This window comes from Engraulis encrasicolus, chromosome 9 (assembly GCF_034702125.1).
Source record: "Engraulis encrasicolus isolate BLACKSEA-1 chromosome 9, IST_EnEncr_1.0, whole genome shotgun sequence".
Taxonomy (NCBI): Eukaryota; Metazoa; Chordata; class Actinopteri; order Clupeiformes; family Engraulidae; genus Engraulis; species Engraulis encrasicolus.
The window spans coordinates 45,390,057-45,407,939 of record NC_085865.1 but is presented as its reverse complement, the minus strand read 5'-3'; the positions used below and the strand labels follow the sequence as shown (position 1 = coordinate 45,407,939).

The following is a 17,883-nucleotide window of genomic DNA, read 5'->3' as shown; positions in this document are numbered from 1 at the left end:
CTGTGCCAATTACGCTTTGCGGCGGACTGCAGAGGATGGGAAAGATAGGTCATCACCTGAGGCAGTAGCCACAGTTCTCAAGCACTTCTATGTAGACGACTGTCTTGTTTCAGCGTCTGACGACGAGAAGGCTACTTCCTTGACCACAGACCTCATTGCGCTCTGCGAGAGTGGAGGATTTCATTTGGCTAAATGGTCTAGCAACAGCCGCGAAGTATTGTCATCACTTCCCGAAAATGAGCGTGCAAAGGAGATCAAGAATCTAGATCTGGACAAGGATGAACTACCCATGGAGAGGGCGCTTGGAGTGGACTGGTGCATCGAATCAGATTCCTTCAAGTTCCGCATCCTTGTGAAGAACATGCCTGTCACCAGAAGGGGTATCCTATCAGTCGTAAGCTCAATTTATGACCCCCTTGGTTTCCTGTCGCCGTTCATTCTTCTGGCCAAGACCATTGTGCAAAGTCTCTGTCGAATTAAACTTACCTGGGATGAGGAGATTCCTGAAGACGTAGCGAACAGATGGTTTGCCTGGCTGTCTGACTTGAGCCAGTTCGCCAACTTCTCTGTCAGAAGGTGCATCAAACCTGAGGGATTTGGTTCAGTAGTGTCAGCACAGCTGCACCATTTCTCTGACGCTAGCGAGAAGGGCTACGGCGTCGTCAGCTACATTCGCATACAGAACAGCCACGGTCAAGTCCATTGTTCGTTTCTTCTAGGAAAATCCAGAGTGACGCCGCTCAAGCCAGTCACTGTGCCACGTCTCGAACTGACTGCGGCTACCATTGCGGTGAAAATGGACAAGCTCATGAAGCAAGAACTTCGGATGGACCTCAAGGAGTCCGTGCTATGGACAGATAGCACCACTGTCCTCCGATACATAGACAATGATGGCGCTCGTTTTAAAACCTTTGTGGCGAATAGAGTGTCAACAATCAGAGAGAACACAAGGCCAGCACAGTGGAGATATGTCAGCACTTCTTCTAATCCAGCTGACCACGCATCACGAGGGATGAAGGCAGAGCAGTTCATGAAGTGTCAGAGTTGGATAGAAGGACCTGACTTCCTTACCAAGGACGAGTCTCACTGGCCGGTCCTCTTAGAGTTCTCAAGAGAGATAAGCGATGATGATGCTGAGGTGAAGCGCAAGATCACCGTGAACATCATTAATGCCGTCAATTCAAGCACAGATCCTCTCTTCAAGCTGATTCATCATCACTCCAACTGGCACCGTCTAAGGAAGGCTGTCGCCTGGATGTTGAGGCTGAAGGAGTTGTTGACAAATCTGTGTGAACGAAGAAAGATCTTTGAGTCTCAAACTCAGTCTCAAGACAGTCAAGATGTGAAACCCAAGAGCGTTGACAACCACATGCAAAAGTGGAAATCTGGCCTAAAAGGAACCCACTTGACTGTTAATGACATCAGGAGAGCAGAAACTGCTATCATCCAGTTCAGCCAAAGGCAAACCTTTCATGAGGAGCTTTGTGCGCTGCAGAAGGGTGACAAGATCAAGAGAAGCAGCTTCATTGTCAGATTGGATCCTTTCCTCCAAGATGGTGTCCTCCGGGTTGGTGGAAGACTGCACCAAGCAGCCTTGCCGGAACACACAAGGCATCCGGCCATTCTAGCCAAGAACCACCATGTCACAACCCTGATCATCAGAAACGCACATGAGGAGACCGGACATGGAGGGAGGAACCACACACTCACTCGGCTGAGAGAAAGAGTTTGGATATGCAAAGGGAATGCAGCAGTGAGAAGAGTGATTTCAAAGTGTGTGCAGTGCCGGAAGCGTCAAGCTGCTGTTGGTGAACAGAAGATGGCGAATCTACCACCTGATCGTCTTCAGCCAGATCACCCACCGTTTACCAATGTCGGCGTCGACTATTTCGGCCCCTTTGAAGCCAAGCGTGGACGAGCGCGAGTCAAGCGCTACGGTGTCTTGTTTACTTGACGTATTGGGGATTTGAGGATAGAAAATGACTCTTCAGTTTATTTAGTTTAGTGTAATTGTCATCCCCATGATGAGCAATTAGGGGCCGGAAATATTGGGGCCATTTTCTAGTCAATAATTTATGCTCATATTTAGTTGTTATTTTTGGACATATTTAGTATTTGTATATTGTAGAATATTTATGATTGCATTATAATTATTTTACTGCCTTACTATGTTATAATTTCCCCTTAGTTTAATGTGCCTTTAGTTTAATGCTTAGAATTATCTAGAATGAATAGCCAATAGGAACTGATGCTGAGCAATGACGTCTTGGAGCTCGCGCATATCGAATGTAAAAACTGCTGTGTTTGTCATATTTCAGATCTTAAGTAAAGACGGGGCGAACACACTGTTTTCTACCGTCGTTCAAACTTTAACACGTGTAGACTCGTTCATTCCGTCTGACTGAGTGGTTATTTGGTTTTATCTGAAGAAAGAAATGGTCAACAGTTAAGAACGAACATTTAGCCACTACACATGCATACATTTTCAATGCATGCCACGACCTTCAGCTCAACATTCACATGCAGTAATGGCTGTAACTGGTCCTACACACACGCACAAAAGCACACAAAACACACACACACACACACGCAAACACACACACACACACACACACACACACACACACACGCAAACACACACACACACACACACACCTTCTGTGAGAATCCGGGCTGCAGTGTGATGATGGCAAGGGGCCCCTGGAGGTGCCAGAGGATGTGGGCCCCGAAGGCCTGCACCAGGAGGAAGAGGGAGGAGGCCCTGCGCACCACCAGGTCCCCCGTCACCACGGGTAGCGCCTCCACACGCCCGTTCACACTCACCACACCTGCAAGGAATGCCGACACACACAACATACGATACTGGCTTAGAGAATCATGCATAGTACATAGATGAATACACACACATACGCACGCACGCACGCACACGCACACACTCACACACACACACACACACACACACACACACACACACACACACACACACACACACACACACACACACACACACACACACACACACACACACACACACACACACACACACACACACACACGCACACACACACAAAGGTCTTCAGACAGTAATGATGTGCCACTAGATGTCTGGGTAAACAGGCTCTGACAAATTGGAGACATTACATTAAAATTATATCTAGCTGATGCTTTCCCTCCAAGGACAGAGGAGGATTAGTGGAAAATACTAAAACAATAACAATGTTCTTGCAAGGAACTGTTGAATGGCGCTGTTACGGTAACTGGACGTGACGTAAACCAGTCACTTCCCAAAAGCCTCGCTAATGCTAATACAGATGCTAATTGTTGTGTTTTAGTAGATGCTATTTGGCTGAGGCTAAACACTGAGGAGTAGGATTAGTGAGAAATGCGGAAAACAATAACAAGACACGCACACACACACGCACACACACCTTACACGCACACACACACACGCACACACACAGACACACATACAGTACAGGCCAAAAGTGTGGACTCACCCTCTCATTTAATTAATTCTCTTTATTCTTGTGGCTACTCACAAAACTAAGTACATTTTCAGGAAGGGCATCAAAACTGTGCATTAACACATGAAGAGTTCAGATGCAAAACCCCCTAAGTGCCATTTCAGAAAATAATCTTAATTCATTTTTATTTAATAGAAAAGCTATCAAAATTGCTATTTTTTTATTTTATTTATGTAATATAACTATTTATATGTGTTATCAAGTACATGAATGTAAACCAAACCAACAACGGCGTTCTCTAAAAATATAGAAGTGCAGGTCTTCAGAAATGGAGTTAGGGGGTTTTGCATCGGAACTCTTCACATGTATAATTATGTGCTTAACATAAAAATGAAAATATATAAAAAATAATACAAAATATTTTTTAAAAATCAAAAAATGCCAAACAGTGATTTCAACACAGCAACACTTAAGGGCCCACACATTTCAACAAGCTTATTTTTCTGTCTATTTTCAAGTAAAAACACCCAGTCAGTCAAGTCAATCTTAATTTATACAAGCAATACAAGAAAGATTTTCTTGATCTGACAATGGGTCACTTGGTCAAACATAGCTGATTATCTAGGTGAAACAGTGGTACAAAAAGTAAAAGTGAAAGTGAAAACCCCTGCCACAGATTCCCTACAACACAGGTTTGGCCTCTCCAAGTAACTGGCTGTGACTCAATATCAGATGAAGAAAATGTCTGTAAAATGCTTTGTTCAAAACTAGGTTTTAGGTCTCAAAATTCAAGTTCTACAATTCTACGTAGTGAGTTATTGGAGGACTTAAACACTCAATTATGATTGACGTTACTGACTAGGCATTTTTACTTGAAAATAGGCAAAACTAAAAGCTTATCGAAATGTGTGCGGACATCAGTTGTGCTGTGTTAACGTCAGGTGGATAGACAGCTGGCATTGCCTTTGGACAACAGCTAGAATTATATTTTTCGGTAAGCACATAATTCTACATGTGTTCATGCACAGTTTTGACGCCCTGCATGAAAAAACACAACGAAAATCCACGAAAATAAAGAGAATGCATAAATGAGAAGGTGAGTCCACACTTTTGGCCTGTACTGTGCACACACACCATCAAGCACATCAGCACACACACAAAGTGTCACACCAGTGTCAGTGATGATGACTGTGGTCCTCAGGGCAGTGATGGACATCTCTCTGAGACAGCCACGCCCCCCTGCTCCTCCAACACACTCTCCCACACGCACCGTCATCTCCAGCTTCCTGTCCACAAAGTCCTGCACACACACACGCAGGCACACACACACACACACACACACACACGCACAAACATACACACACACGAATGCAAGTAGTCAGGCACACATGCAGGCACACACACACACACACACACACACACACACACACACACACACACACACACACACACACACACACACACACACACACACACACACACACACACACACACACACACAATTTTGGTTAACATACTGTACATGTTATTTCTGAAATACAACAGTAGGCCAAACGAATGTATTTGCGTGTGTGCGTGCGTGCGTGTGTGTGTTTGCATGTATGCGTGCACGTGTGTGTTTTCATGTATGCGCAAAGTTTGCATGCGTGCACGCGGGCATGAGTGCCTGTGTTCGTTGGGAATCATATACAAGGTCTCCTCACCTCCACTGCAGTGAAGCCACAGTCTCCCCCCTGCAGGGCGTATCTCTTCTTGTCAAAGGTCGTGACCTCTAGCCCTCCAATCAGAGTGCACTGAGCAGCACACCTCTCCCCCGAGCAGCGCCACTGGCCAGCCGTACACACACTGGGGGAGACACAGAAACCAGAGAGGTGAAAGAAACCGAAAGGATGGCATTACAATGGAACAGGATTACATTCAATTATGCATGTATGTGTGTGATTGTGTGATTTATTTAAGTAATAAGCCATAAGAGGCCGTGTGTGCTCAATTGATAACGGGCAAGGGGAGTGGGGCACGACGCGAAGCGGAGTGGCTTATTGCTTATCTAACACTGTTACACTTAATCGCTGACCAAATTTCTTGAAAAACGCTTTGATAGCAAGTAATTTGATCCGTCGCGGTTGAGGAAGTGATTGTGGTTACCCCGGCAACGTTACTCGGCGTGCTTGCGTGCTTGCGTGCTTGCGTGCTTGCGTGCGTGCGTTCGTGAGTACGTCGCGCTGCCAGACACACACTTCGCTACAAAAACTCAGCAAGGGGCGATAAACACCGCAGGAATGAAATGTCTTTACAATCACACTGATACCCCAACCACAGATGATGCAAGATGTGCTCTTCATGCAGGCTACCCCAACTGCAACATATTCTCATTACCGACATATATGCGCTGGATCTCACTTAGACGCGCATAGAATCTTCAGGTGGAAGGTGTAGGTTTACGCTTTAATTGACCACAGCTATCAGCCAATCAGAATCGAGAACCGGACCGCACTGTGTTAGATACTGTACTCACCATGTGTTACACTGCTGCTGGATGGTGTCGCCGGCCTTGTAGGAGCGTCGACGGTGGAAGCAGGGGCACTCCTCCTTCCTTACACACTCTCCCCCCTGCAGGAAGAGGCCCGGGGGACACTCGCACCCCCCCACGCACTCCTCGCGACACTGGCCAGAGGCGGGCGGCGTGGGGGACGCACAGCTGGGGGGGCACGAGGACACGCAGTCCGAAAACACCTGCCGCCTCGGACACACTCGACCTGACACAAACACACAGATGAACAAAATGACATGACATGACATTGCATTCGGATTCAGCCGGATTCATGCACTGGCTAGGTATGGCTGCAGCCTATGGGCCCCCCACTGGCCATGACGGGGGCCCCTTTACTGGACTTAAAAAGTGAAAAAAAATGCAAAATTGTGCAATATTGAGAAATTCATCTGTCATGTTGGGTAGCCTACAGTTGGTAGACATGTTATCCTTAAAGGGACACTGTGTGAGATTTTTAGTTGTTTATCTCCAGAATTCATGCTGCCCATTCACTAATGTTACCTTTTTTAATGAATACTCACCACCACCATCAAATTCTAAGTATTCATTATGACTGGAAAAATTGCACTTTTCATACATGAAAAGGGGGATCTTCTCCATGGTCCGCCATTCTGAATTTCCAAAAATAGCCATCTTTAGCTGCAAAAATAACTCTACTTGGACCGTACTGAAAAATATTTGTTTATTACTTAGTACACTTTCATGTAAAGATCAAATTTGGCAATAGGCAGCCAAGTTTCAATGAGCAGTATAGTTGCAGTACCCTTTTTGACCATTTCCTGCACAGTGTCCCTTTAATTCCTAGCTTGTAATTATGAATATTTGAAGCAAAATCTGCCCTCCATGGGCCCAGAGTAAACTTTAGCCTAGGGGCCCCAGGCCATCTGAATCTGGCCCTGTCATTAAATTACATTACAATTACACTCTCTTTCTCTCTCTCTCCATCTGTCTGTCTATCTCACCACACAGGTCGTGTCGTCTCCAGGTGATGATCACGTGTTGCTGGGCACACTCCCGTGCATAGCTGGCCAGGGTCTGGCACACGGCCCCCTCCCTCTCACCGCTGGGTAAGCTGCAGAACAGGTACAGGCACGAGTCCACATAGGCTGCCGGATCCACCTGGTACACACACATTTACACACAGACATACACACATTAGGCAAGGCAAGGCAAGGCAAAAATATTTGTATAGTGCATTATATACACAGGTGCAACTCAATGTGCTTCAGAAAAACAAATACAAAAGAAAGGAAACAGGGAAGAAAGAAGGAAATAAATTAGAGTCAAAGAACATTTAAAACATGAAGATAAAACATAAGGTAAAAAATAATAATAATAAAATAAAAAAATAAAATAAACATAATGATATATAATTTAAGATAGGGGAAAGCATCTGAGAACAGCTTTGTCTTGAGTCTAGCTTTAAAGCTATCAATAGTGGGTGCATTTTTTACGTCATCTGGAAGCTGGTTCCAAAGCTTTAAAGCATAGAAGCTAAAGGCTGCCTCTCCACACTTTGTTTTGACTTTGGAATTACCAGCATTAACATTAACGTATACACACACACACACAACAGCTACAGAAAAGGTAAAGGCACAAAACTACATAGGCTGCCGGATCCACCTGGTACACACACGCTCACATGGATACACACACACACACACACACACACACACACACACACACACACACACACACACACACACACACACACACACACACACACACACACACACACACACACACACACACACACACACACACACACACACACACACACACACACACACAAGCTGCAGAACAGGTACAGGCACACATCTAAATTGGCTGCCGGGTCCACCTGTACACAGGTACAGTATACAAACATTTAAAAAAGACTCTGGCTACATCTTCTATAAGATGCTGAAGACGGCTTGGGCCGAAACGTCAGTCTGGTCACATCTAAGACCTTTTGTAAAAAAAAAAGCAGTTTGGAGTTGAGTGCACTTCCTATAAAAATACACACATTTACCTGTGCACACACACACACACACACACACACACACACACACACACACACACACACACACACACACACACACACACACACACACACACACACACACACACACACACACACACACACACACACACCACTGGCGGTAGATTTGAGTGAGTGCTCCTCTTACCCTGTGGTGGCACTGTGAGAACGGGGTCTCCAGGAGTCTGTGGCAGGCCGCCTCTGCCTGACCCCGTAGGGTAATGCTGCCACTCAGGTCACAGCTGTGGCCCAGCTCAGCTGCATCACTACAGCCCTGAGGGAACACAGCACAGTAAACTACATTACCCACAAGCCCCCGAAACATGTTATCATATGGAGGGAGCACCTAAGTCATGCCCCTCTACTTCTGGTCTATGGGGCTGTAATTTGCAAAACTCTGAATGGGAGGGAATGGTGCGAGTCAAGTTACGTAAATCCTGATTCCGTTTGGCATGTGCTCTGGATTTCAGATATGATAGCAGTCTTTTAATGCCTCCCTGGCCAACAAAGAATAAACGTAAATGGGCTCCACTGCCCTTGGAGACAACGGGTCACGTCCAGCCTGGGTAATTTCCCAAACATGCCCCATCTCCCTGTGTGCATTCCAATATGCGACCTTGCGTCCACCACTTGTGCTTGTGGCGTCGCCCCGCCTCCTGGCCTCTCCTCCGTGGAGAAAACATTTGATGGGGACTATACTTCATTCACCATCCCAATTACAAATGAGAAAAGAACTTTTGCGAGATATTGAAATATAATGCTGTTGTCAGTGATGTCATCATGACATTACTTCCTGGCACAAGGCCACAAGCACAAGTGGAGGACGCAAGGTCGCATATTGGAACGCACTCCTTCTCTTTCTCAGTCATTTCCTGTCACCTCTGCACAGTCTAATAAAGGCCTTAATGGATTTATATATTTAAAATATAAATAAAAACTAGAGTGGGTTTTGGGAAATTATCAGTTTACGTCACGACCATTTACTTGTAAAAGCGCCGCGTCATTCAAAAGTTCCTTGTAAGAACTTTGGTCTTGTTATTGTTTTCCACATTTCTCACTAATCCTACTCCTCAGTGTTTACATAAAACTGCCTGGTAAAATGTAATGTAAGAATGTAATCTGCATTTGGCATCTGCTGAATGTTCTGCCAAATAGCATCTACTAAAAACACAACAATTAGCATCTGTATTAGCATTAGAGTTGCTTTTGGGAAGTGAAGTGGTTTACGTCACGTCCAGTTACAGTAACAGCGCCATTCAACAGTTCCTCGCAAGAACATTGATATTGTTGTAGTATGTTCTATCTTAATCCTCCTGTCTTTGGATCAGCTAAATGTCATTTGTATGTAATGTCTCCAACTTATCAGAGCCTGTTTACCCAGACATCTAGTGGCACATCATTAGGCCTGCTGTCTGAACTTACAAACCTCTGTGTTTGTGTGTGAACGTGTGTGTGTGTGTGTGTGTGTGTGTGTGTGTGTGTGTGTGTGTGTGTGTGTGTGTGTGTGTGTGTGTGTGTGTGTGTGTGTGTGTGTGTGTGTGTGTGTGTGTGTGTGTGTGTGTGTGTGTGTGTGTGTGTGTCTGTGTCTGTGTCTGTGTCTGTGTCTGTGTGTCTCTGCGTGCGTGAGTGTTTGAGTGCGTCTGTATCTGTGTATCTGTGTGCATGTATGCTTGTGTGCATGCGTATATGTGTCTTTAAGGTCTATACTTTCCGTCTGTTCCTTATCCAACATATCCATGAGGCCAGACAGTGATAAGCAAACAGCAGCACAGCATTGTAGAGGGGCGCCCTGGTGCCGTATTTGCATGTATGGCTTACTGGTGCTGTGTCTGTGTGTGTATGTCTGAGTGAGTCTTGAAGAATTGCATGCTGTGGCGCCAGTGCTATGTGCATGGGTGCGTGCATGGGTGCGTGCATGGGTGCGTGCGTGCGTGCGTGCGTGCTTGCGTGCGTGTGTGTGCGTGAGTGTAGAAGTATTACATGTTGTTTTACCAGTGCTGTATTTGTGTGTGCGTGCGTGCGTGCGTGCGTGCGTGTGTGTGTGTATGTGTGTGTGTGTTCAGACCTCTGTTTGCTTATCGGCCACCCGCCACGAGTTCCCAAAGCTGGCGGCGTACGCAGACACACTCCCGCTGGCAAGGGTGAAGTCATCTACACACGCACACACACACACACACACACACACACACACACACACACACACACACACACACACACACACACACACACACACACACACACACACACACACACACACACACACACACACACACACACACACACACACACACACACACACACACACACACATAAACACTAAGGTTAGACAGGGACACAGTGAACACATGAACACACTCACAGCACTTCATGAACAGACGTGTGAAAGACATTGCTTAGCACTATGCTGGAGCTCGTTTTAATCCTCAGACACTTGAAATGGAGAGTACACTATCAGGAAGGCATAAGACACAACAGATCTGACAACATCCCACATTGTTACCACTTCCCATTTTTAAATCCCCTTCCAGATGCTCTGGCTGACTTTATGAACGTGAAGATTCACAATTTACATTTGGTAATAGCAATCATTAGTTGTGTTTATAAGTATAAGGTGTTATTGTCTGTCATCGGTGGTGTTGTTTCTGTTTTTTCTCTATTTGTTTTCATTCTCTCTCTCTCTCTCTCTCTCTCTCTCTCTCTCTCTCTCTCTCTCTCTCTCTCTCTCTCTCTCTCTCTCTCTCTCTCTATCTCTCTCTCTCCTATTGTTATCCCTCCTGTGCCTGTCTTTGTCCAAGTCTACATTTCTACCATCACTCTCATGCTCTCTTCTTTTCTGTTTCTGTTTCTCGGGTCATATATGTTCCCCGAGTCCTATGCTCCCTGGGTCCTATGTTCCCCACTGCTTCAAAGTAGGCTGCTGTGAAGGTTGTTGTTAAACCTCTGACAGGTTAGGTTTAGGGATAGTTTTGGTCAGGGCACAAATTTACAACTCAGAAACATTGCATTTCTGACAGGTTAGGTTTAGGGATGATTTTGAGAAGGGCACTATTTGAGAACTTGTAAGCATGCAATGCGGGGAACATAGGACCCTTTTTCTAAAAAAGGGTTCTATGTTCCCCGCATTGCATGCTTCCAAGTTTTCACGTTTTCTTTCCTATACAAAGACAGGGGAACATAGGACCTGGGGAACATAGGACCTGGGGAACATAGAACCCGGGGAACATAGGTACGCTCCCCTGTTTCTCTCTCTCTCATTTTCTCTCTCTCATTTTCTCTCTCTGTCTCTGTCTGTCTCTCTCTCTGTCTCTGTCTCTGTCTCTGTCTCTGTCTCTGTCTCTGTCTGTCTCTCTCTCTGTCTCTGTCTCTGTCTCTCTCTCTCTCTCTCTGTCTCTCTCTCTCTCTCTCTCTCTCTCTCTCTCTCTCTCTCTCTCTCTCTCTCTCTCTCTCTCTCCCTCGTACCGTTGGCGTTGTGGTTGTAGACTCCACACAGGCCTCTGGTGGTGCCCAGGTGGTCAGCGTTGACGGTCAGGTAGATGGTGTTGTCCATGTCTGTCTTCACTCGCACCCCGATGCCGCTATCCACAAACACAAAGTCCCCCAGCCAGTGCACGCTTACCCCTGCACACAACAACACCAACACAACCCATCAACACATCTCACCCCTGCACACAACAACACCAACACAACCCATCAACACATTGACAGGACACAGTCACGGGTAAGCGGTTAGTTAGGGCGTCAGACTTGGTGGGGGGAGTAATTAATCAGAGCTCTCCATGACTGAGGTACCCTGAGCATGGGGCCGTCCTGCCACACTGCTCCCTTGGGGCGCCATTGGAGGCCGCCCCCATGCACAGGTGAAGCTGTGAGAGGTTGAGCAGTCATTAACCTTTTAACTAATATAAGCCTTTGGGGTATGTGTGTCTGTATGTGTGTGTGTCTGTTTGGGGGCAATACCGTTCTGGAAGATTGGTTCCCCATGTGGTACCAGGAGGCCGTTCAGGGTCACGTTCCCCTGCAGAACCGTCACCAGGTCCATGCCCAACATCAGACGCAGGGCCTGGAGACAGACAGAGAGACAGGCAGACAGGCAGACAGGCAGACAGGCAGACACACACACACACACACACACACACACACACACACACACACACACACACACACACACACACACACACACACAGTGTCAGAAAGAAGGACTTAACAATATACAGTACTAGAATAATGTTCTGTGCACAAGGCCTGCTTTTTTACAACACTTGTTTAGTTGCTCTACCATTCTTAGTTCAAGAATTGTTAATACCGTACTATACCTACTCTAGTCAGTGGTGTTAGAAAAGAAAAATAATACACAGAATCCCCATTATATTAATAACGATTTTAAGACCATTTTTACTTGGTCAAATGGCCACAGCGCAACACAAAATAGAGGTCTGTGTTGTCTGACCTTATGACACCAACATTATGCTACATATACAACTACGTCTGCAGATGGTTAAATGTTCCCCAGACAGGACAACCACACATCTGTGTTTTTTGGCGATGAATTAAATAGTTTGGAAAGTAAAAAAAATAGGGTTTCATTCATTCACTCAAGGGACTTAATTTAGGCAGGATTTTGGCAGGAGTTAAGTCCAAGTAAAGTCCAATCACAAACAGGAAATGCTTCACAGAGAAAGGATTGTTTCTCAAAGTCAAGGAGAGCGTTACAATATGCGACCTTGCCTCCTCCACTTGTGCCTGTGGCCTCGCCCCACCTCCTGGCCCCTCCTCCGTGGAGAAAACGATAAAGTTTCCCAGCTGTCAGCCTAGCCACAACAACTTTTGAGGGACTGTTTTTCATTCACCATCCCAATTGCAAATGAGAAGAAGGCTTTACAATTGAGCTTTTGCAAGATATTGAAATATAATGCTGTGGTCAGTGATGTCATCATGACATATTACTTCCTGGTACGAGGAGACAAGCACAAGTGGAGGAGGCAAGGTCGTGTATTGTAATGCACTCAAGGATCCTGGCCTTGCTAGGACGTCAAACGCCCAGTGATTGGATACTCTTTGGTGAACTCTGTGGAGTATCCAATCACTGAGCGTTTTCTACGTCCTAGCAAGTGAACAAAAAAACAAAAACTGATTAACCAATTTGTTTTGATGAGCTGAAAAGAACTAGTTTTTGCAGAGCAGAATTTCTAATCACAATTTTTGATTATGACAATGGAGCACATCCATCCAGACAAACAGGGCTACTTCTCATCAACTACACCCTCAGGCTCAGCATACTTTTAGAGGTTTTTTATTTTGGTGCTCAAAGTGACTGATCTTTTAATGCACCCACGTCTTCCTCAAGAGTCCTGACTCAGTTATCCCAGTTTGTCATGATTCTGCTGTCCTTGACCGAGACAGAGTGCAGACATCATTCTTCCACATGTATCCATTCTTTTATTCAGTGATGGTCTGCCAGAAAAAGGCAGATTCAATCAAGGCCAGTTCAATCAAGCCCAGCTGTGAACTGTGGCCTTGTTAAAGGAGCCCAAAATGAATGCCATCTGTTTTAGAAGCTGTTTACACGTATATGAACCTTTTTGAAACCCCATCGGTTAAGGCCTTCCGTTTACACGCAAACATAGTTTTAAAATCCGAATATTAAAAAAAATCTGCTTTAAAAATACCCCTTTAGGGAGCTAAAATACACCTATTACAATGGAGTTTTCATTTTATCCACATGTTGCGTTTACACCTAAACAGGATAAAAAATATCCACATTTGCAAATATCTGTATACGTGTAAACAGCACCTTATGTTAGTCTTTAAAGCGGTAGAGTGCAGGATTAGCTGTGTCCTCATGGGCATCTCCAGAAAGATGTCTGGGTCTGGATGGAAGAGCTGAAGTCAGGGTGAACCATCCGCTGCTCTAAGCACATTGCCTTAACTGTCCAGTGATTAGTTTGCAATAATTTGCAGCAGTTATTCTGATTCTGATGTTCACTTCTCTGTCTGTCTGTCTGTCTGTCTGTCTGTCTGTCTGTCTGTCTGTCTGTCTGTCTGTCTGTCTGTCTGTCTGTCTGTCTGTCTGTCTGTCTGTCTGTCTGTCTGTCTCTCCCCCCTTTTCTCTCTCTCTGTCTGACTCTCTCTCAAAAACTCTCGTTCTCTCTCCAATACATACACACACACACACACACACACACACACACACACACACACACACACACACACACACACACGCACACACACACGCACACGCACACACACACACGCACACACACACACACACTGTACCTTGCTGCAGTGCCCTCCTCCTCCTCCTCCTCCTCCTCCTCCTCCTCCTCCTCCTCCTCCTCCTCCGCTGCGGTCACACACGCTGCTGAGGTAGACGCTCCAGGTGCCATCGGTAGAGGAGGCCAGCGTGTAGGTGCAGCCGCCCTGGAAGTGGAAGTGCTTCCTGTCAAAGGTGCGATAGTGCGCCCCGCCCCACGTCACGCAGGTGGCCGAACCCTGGGGGGCACGCACCGCTCGCCGCAGTGACCCCCCGCGCAGGACAGGAGACGACTGGGAGTCTAGAACACCATGGAGTGGGAAGAGAAGATGGACAGTTACACAACCTGATCATGATGTCGCCAAGGTCGCCGGGACGGGTTTTAAAGTGGTGGTGCATTTTTTTCTTGATTATTTATTTGCGGTATTAAACATGTTACTGCTGCTGCACTCCACTCATTTATCTGCAGTGGAAGTTGAAAAAAAAAACTCATTTAGAGAGCCCAAAAGTGGGGATGCAAATGCACCACTGCACCCCCCTTTGCAGCACCTATGGACGGTGCAATAGTGCACTCTCAGCCCCACGTCACACAGGTGGCCGAACCCTGGGGGGCACGCACAGCCCGCTGCACAGACCCCTGGGAGTCTACAGGAATGGGAGAGAAGGTAGGCATAAGAACAAATGACTTCGCTTCGCAGCCAACCATGTGGTCCCATGGGGCAGCCATGGCCCAACGGTTAGGGAGTTGGTCTTTCAATCTGGGGGTTGTAGGTTCCAATCCCTCCTGACCTCTCCCTACACTTGCATCCATTGCTGAGGTGCCCTTGAGCAAGGCACCTAACCCCACATTGCTCCAGGGACTGTAACCAATACCCTGAAAAATAGTAAATGTAAGTCGCTCTGAATAAAAGCGTCAGCTAAATGAAATGTAATGTAATGTAATGTACATAAACCAATGACTCTCCAGAGGGGCCAGTCCCGAGTGCATAGCGTGAAAACCCTGCCACAAATTTGATCCGATCAACACTGAATCAGCTGATCCTGATGAGTACTCAAGTTACTCAGTGTATCCATCTGTGTTGGAAGGAAACCGTGGTAGGGCTTTCACTTCTGAACTGGGGATTTTATAGCCTGGGCGAAAGCCGACTGTTGACTCCGTAAAGGACTTTGCGGGTGAGTTCTGCATCACCACTCTCAACTGTTTGCTGAGTGGCTAAACAGTGAGCGGACCAAGCTAGGAGGGTTTCACCATACTATGTGCAGAGCCAAAATCTTTGGGTGGAGTACGTGGTGTCGCCAGGCTAGGGATTTTACATCGTTGCTTCAAACTCAACAACACTATTGATGTAAGCAGCGGTGTCCTTCAGGGGGATAAAGTCCCCATGTATATAGGGGGCCCACACACAGTCTGGTTTATGAAGATATATGACTAGGGGGGGGTCCATTGGAGCTGATTGTAGCCTACATAGGGCCCAACATTTGCTGCTGTGTCCCTGGAGGTAAGCAAAGTTAACCAATAGGGAACAAGTCAAGTGATTTCCCCCACACGCGCAGCTGAACTGATGTACAGCTCCAGGCCTTTTTATTAGAATAGCATGAAAAAGTTGATTTATTTCCATAATTTCATCAATAATGTTAAACTGTCATGGATTGTAGATTCATGGCCCAGTTTCTTAACTATTCCAGTCATTAATTTTTTTCTTTTTATATACGTTGGCCTTCCAGCTCAAAAAAAACATGAATTGGGGAATTCGCAGCATTAGAATATTGTAATAAAATCACATTTTTCTTCATCAAAATTCGGGTCACATTAAATCAGTTGAAATTTGGTACTTTCTACATAACATGCAATGTTCAATACTTGGTTAGGACATTCTCTGTCTTAATAACGGCCATGATGCGTTTAACATTGAAGTCAATGGCAAAAACAGTGCATGGGAGTTATGGAAGCCCAGATATCCTTGATGCTTTGCTGTCAGCTGTTCTTGTTTGTTGACCTGGTGCCCCACACTTCACTCTTCAATATACCCTGTAGATTTCCATGCCACGTTTTGGCGCTAACTCACCAGTTTAATTTTAAATCACCAGAAATGAAACCCCATTGAAAATGAATGGGGTTTAATTTCTGTTGAGTTAGTATTAAACTGGTGAGTTAACACCAAACCGTGGCATGGAAATCTTCGGGTATATTGAAGAGGGAAGTGTGGGGCACCAGGTCAACAAACAAGAACAGCTGACAGCAAAGCATCAATGATATCTGAGCTTCCATAACTCCCATGCACTGTTTTTGCCATTGACTTCAATGTTAAACGCATCATGGCCGTTATGAAGACAGAGAATGTCCTAACCAAGTATTGAACATTGCACTTTATGTAGAAAGTATCAAATTTCAACTGATTTAATGTGACCCGAATTTTGATGAAGAAAAATGTGATTTTATTACAATATTCTAATGCTGCGAATTCCCCAATTCATGGGTTTTTTGAGCTGGAAGGCCAACGTAGGGGGCCATCAGCCAAAGTGGGCCGCTTAAGGTTTCGAGGTCCCAGCGCCTATGGAAATGAGAGCCAATGTCTAAAAAGGATATTAAATTGTTGCCATGACTGTGCTTGACAAGTAACACTTAATTTGATTGGTTTTTGGTTGTTATTGTGGGAGGGGCAGTAATTCAAATGTTGTTTGCGCGAGGAAACTGCATGGTAAGTAGGTTGGCATGTCAAATCTGGCTGAATATTATAAGGATCATATAGTTATTTTAAAACATGCCTACAGATTAAAAAAATGCTCATGTTATCAGTCTTGGTTGTATAAATCAGATCAAATAGTGGTAGTCTGATATATTAACTTAATTTAAGAAAAAAAGGGTTTATGTTGGTGGCCCAAATGACTGTAGCCCCTTAATGCACGCCGTACCTCCAGTGGCACGCTGTAATAGACATTGAAATGTAACTACCATAGCACTACAATACTGTGACACAACACAGGCCCTTTAGTAATGCACCACGACTTGTTCATTACCATACTGGTAACAAATGTATAAAGCCGCATCTTAAGGGGTTAACCCCCTATGGTAAAGTGGGCCACGCGTCTTCAGCTAATTATAACCAATGGGTGTTTGCTGTTGTTTGGAGATAGCTAGCTGGAGATAGCTATGTTTGTGTACACTTTCGAAGAAAAGATGAGGCAAGATGGCAGGTGAAAAGAAATTAATATATATGAAAAGATAGGAGACAGAAAAAGTGAAAAAATGGAATGAACATTGTCCAGAGACATGTGGCTGTACAGCATTGTGTTTTAGCATCGAAAGTAATGATGAATTATTGACTTTTTCCCTTTTTTATTTAACCGGCCCACTTAACCTGATAAGGTGGCCCACTTTGGCTGAAGCTGCCCATTCAAAAAAAGTTGTCACAACGAAAGTTTAAAGACTTATAGGGCCTAAATAATTATGTTTTATAGTATTATTCCAACACAAAAAGATGGAATATAGTAGCTATTAATTACATTTAAAATGCACAGATTTTATTTTGTTATTTTCCCAAGCGATCTACCAAAAAGCGGCCCACTTTACCTTGTGTCACCCTATATAAAAAGAAAA

General features: G+C 45.2%; 1 protein-coding gene across 1 annotated transcript in view; it reads right to left on the bottom strand.

Annotated features, from left to right (window-relative positions):
- sspo (SCO-spondin) overlaps positions 1-17,883 on the bottom strand; it is a 180,288-nt gene that overhangs the window by 155,816 nt on the left and 6,589 nt on the right. Inside the window, exons 6-16 of the mRNA XM_063206313.1 lie at positions 14,377-14,586; positions 14,309-14,325; positions 11,993-12,095; positions 11,495-11,653; positions 10,101-10,186; positions 8,184-8,309; positions 6,978-7,134; positions 5,980-6,220; positions 5,168-5,309; positions 4,635-4,764; positions 2,656-2,828 (exon numbers count right to left, since the gene is read on the bottom strand). Of these exons, the coding sequence (XP_063062383.1) occupies positions 2,656-2,828; positions 4,635-4,764; positions 5,168-5,309; positions 5,980-6,220; positions 6,978-7,134; positions 8,184-8,309; positions 10,101-10,186; positions 11,495-11,653; positions 11,993-12,095; positions 14,309-14,325; positions 14,377-14,586 (1,544 nt within the window). The remainder of the gene's footprint in view (positions 1-2,655; positions 2,829-4,634; positions 4,765-5,167; positions 5,310-5,979; positions 6,221-6,977; positions 7,135-8,183; positions 8,310-10,100; positions 10,187-11,494; positions 11,654-11,992; positions 12,096-14,308; positions 14,326-14,376; positions 14,587-17,883) is intronic.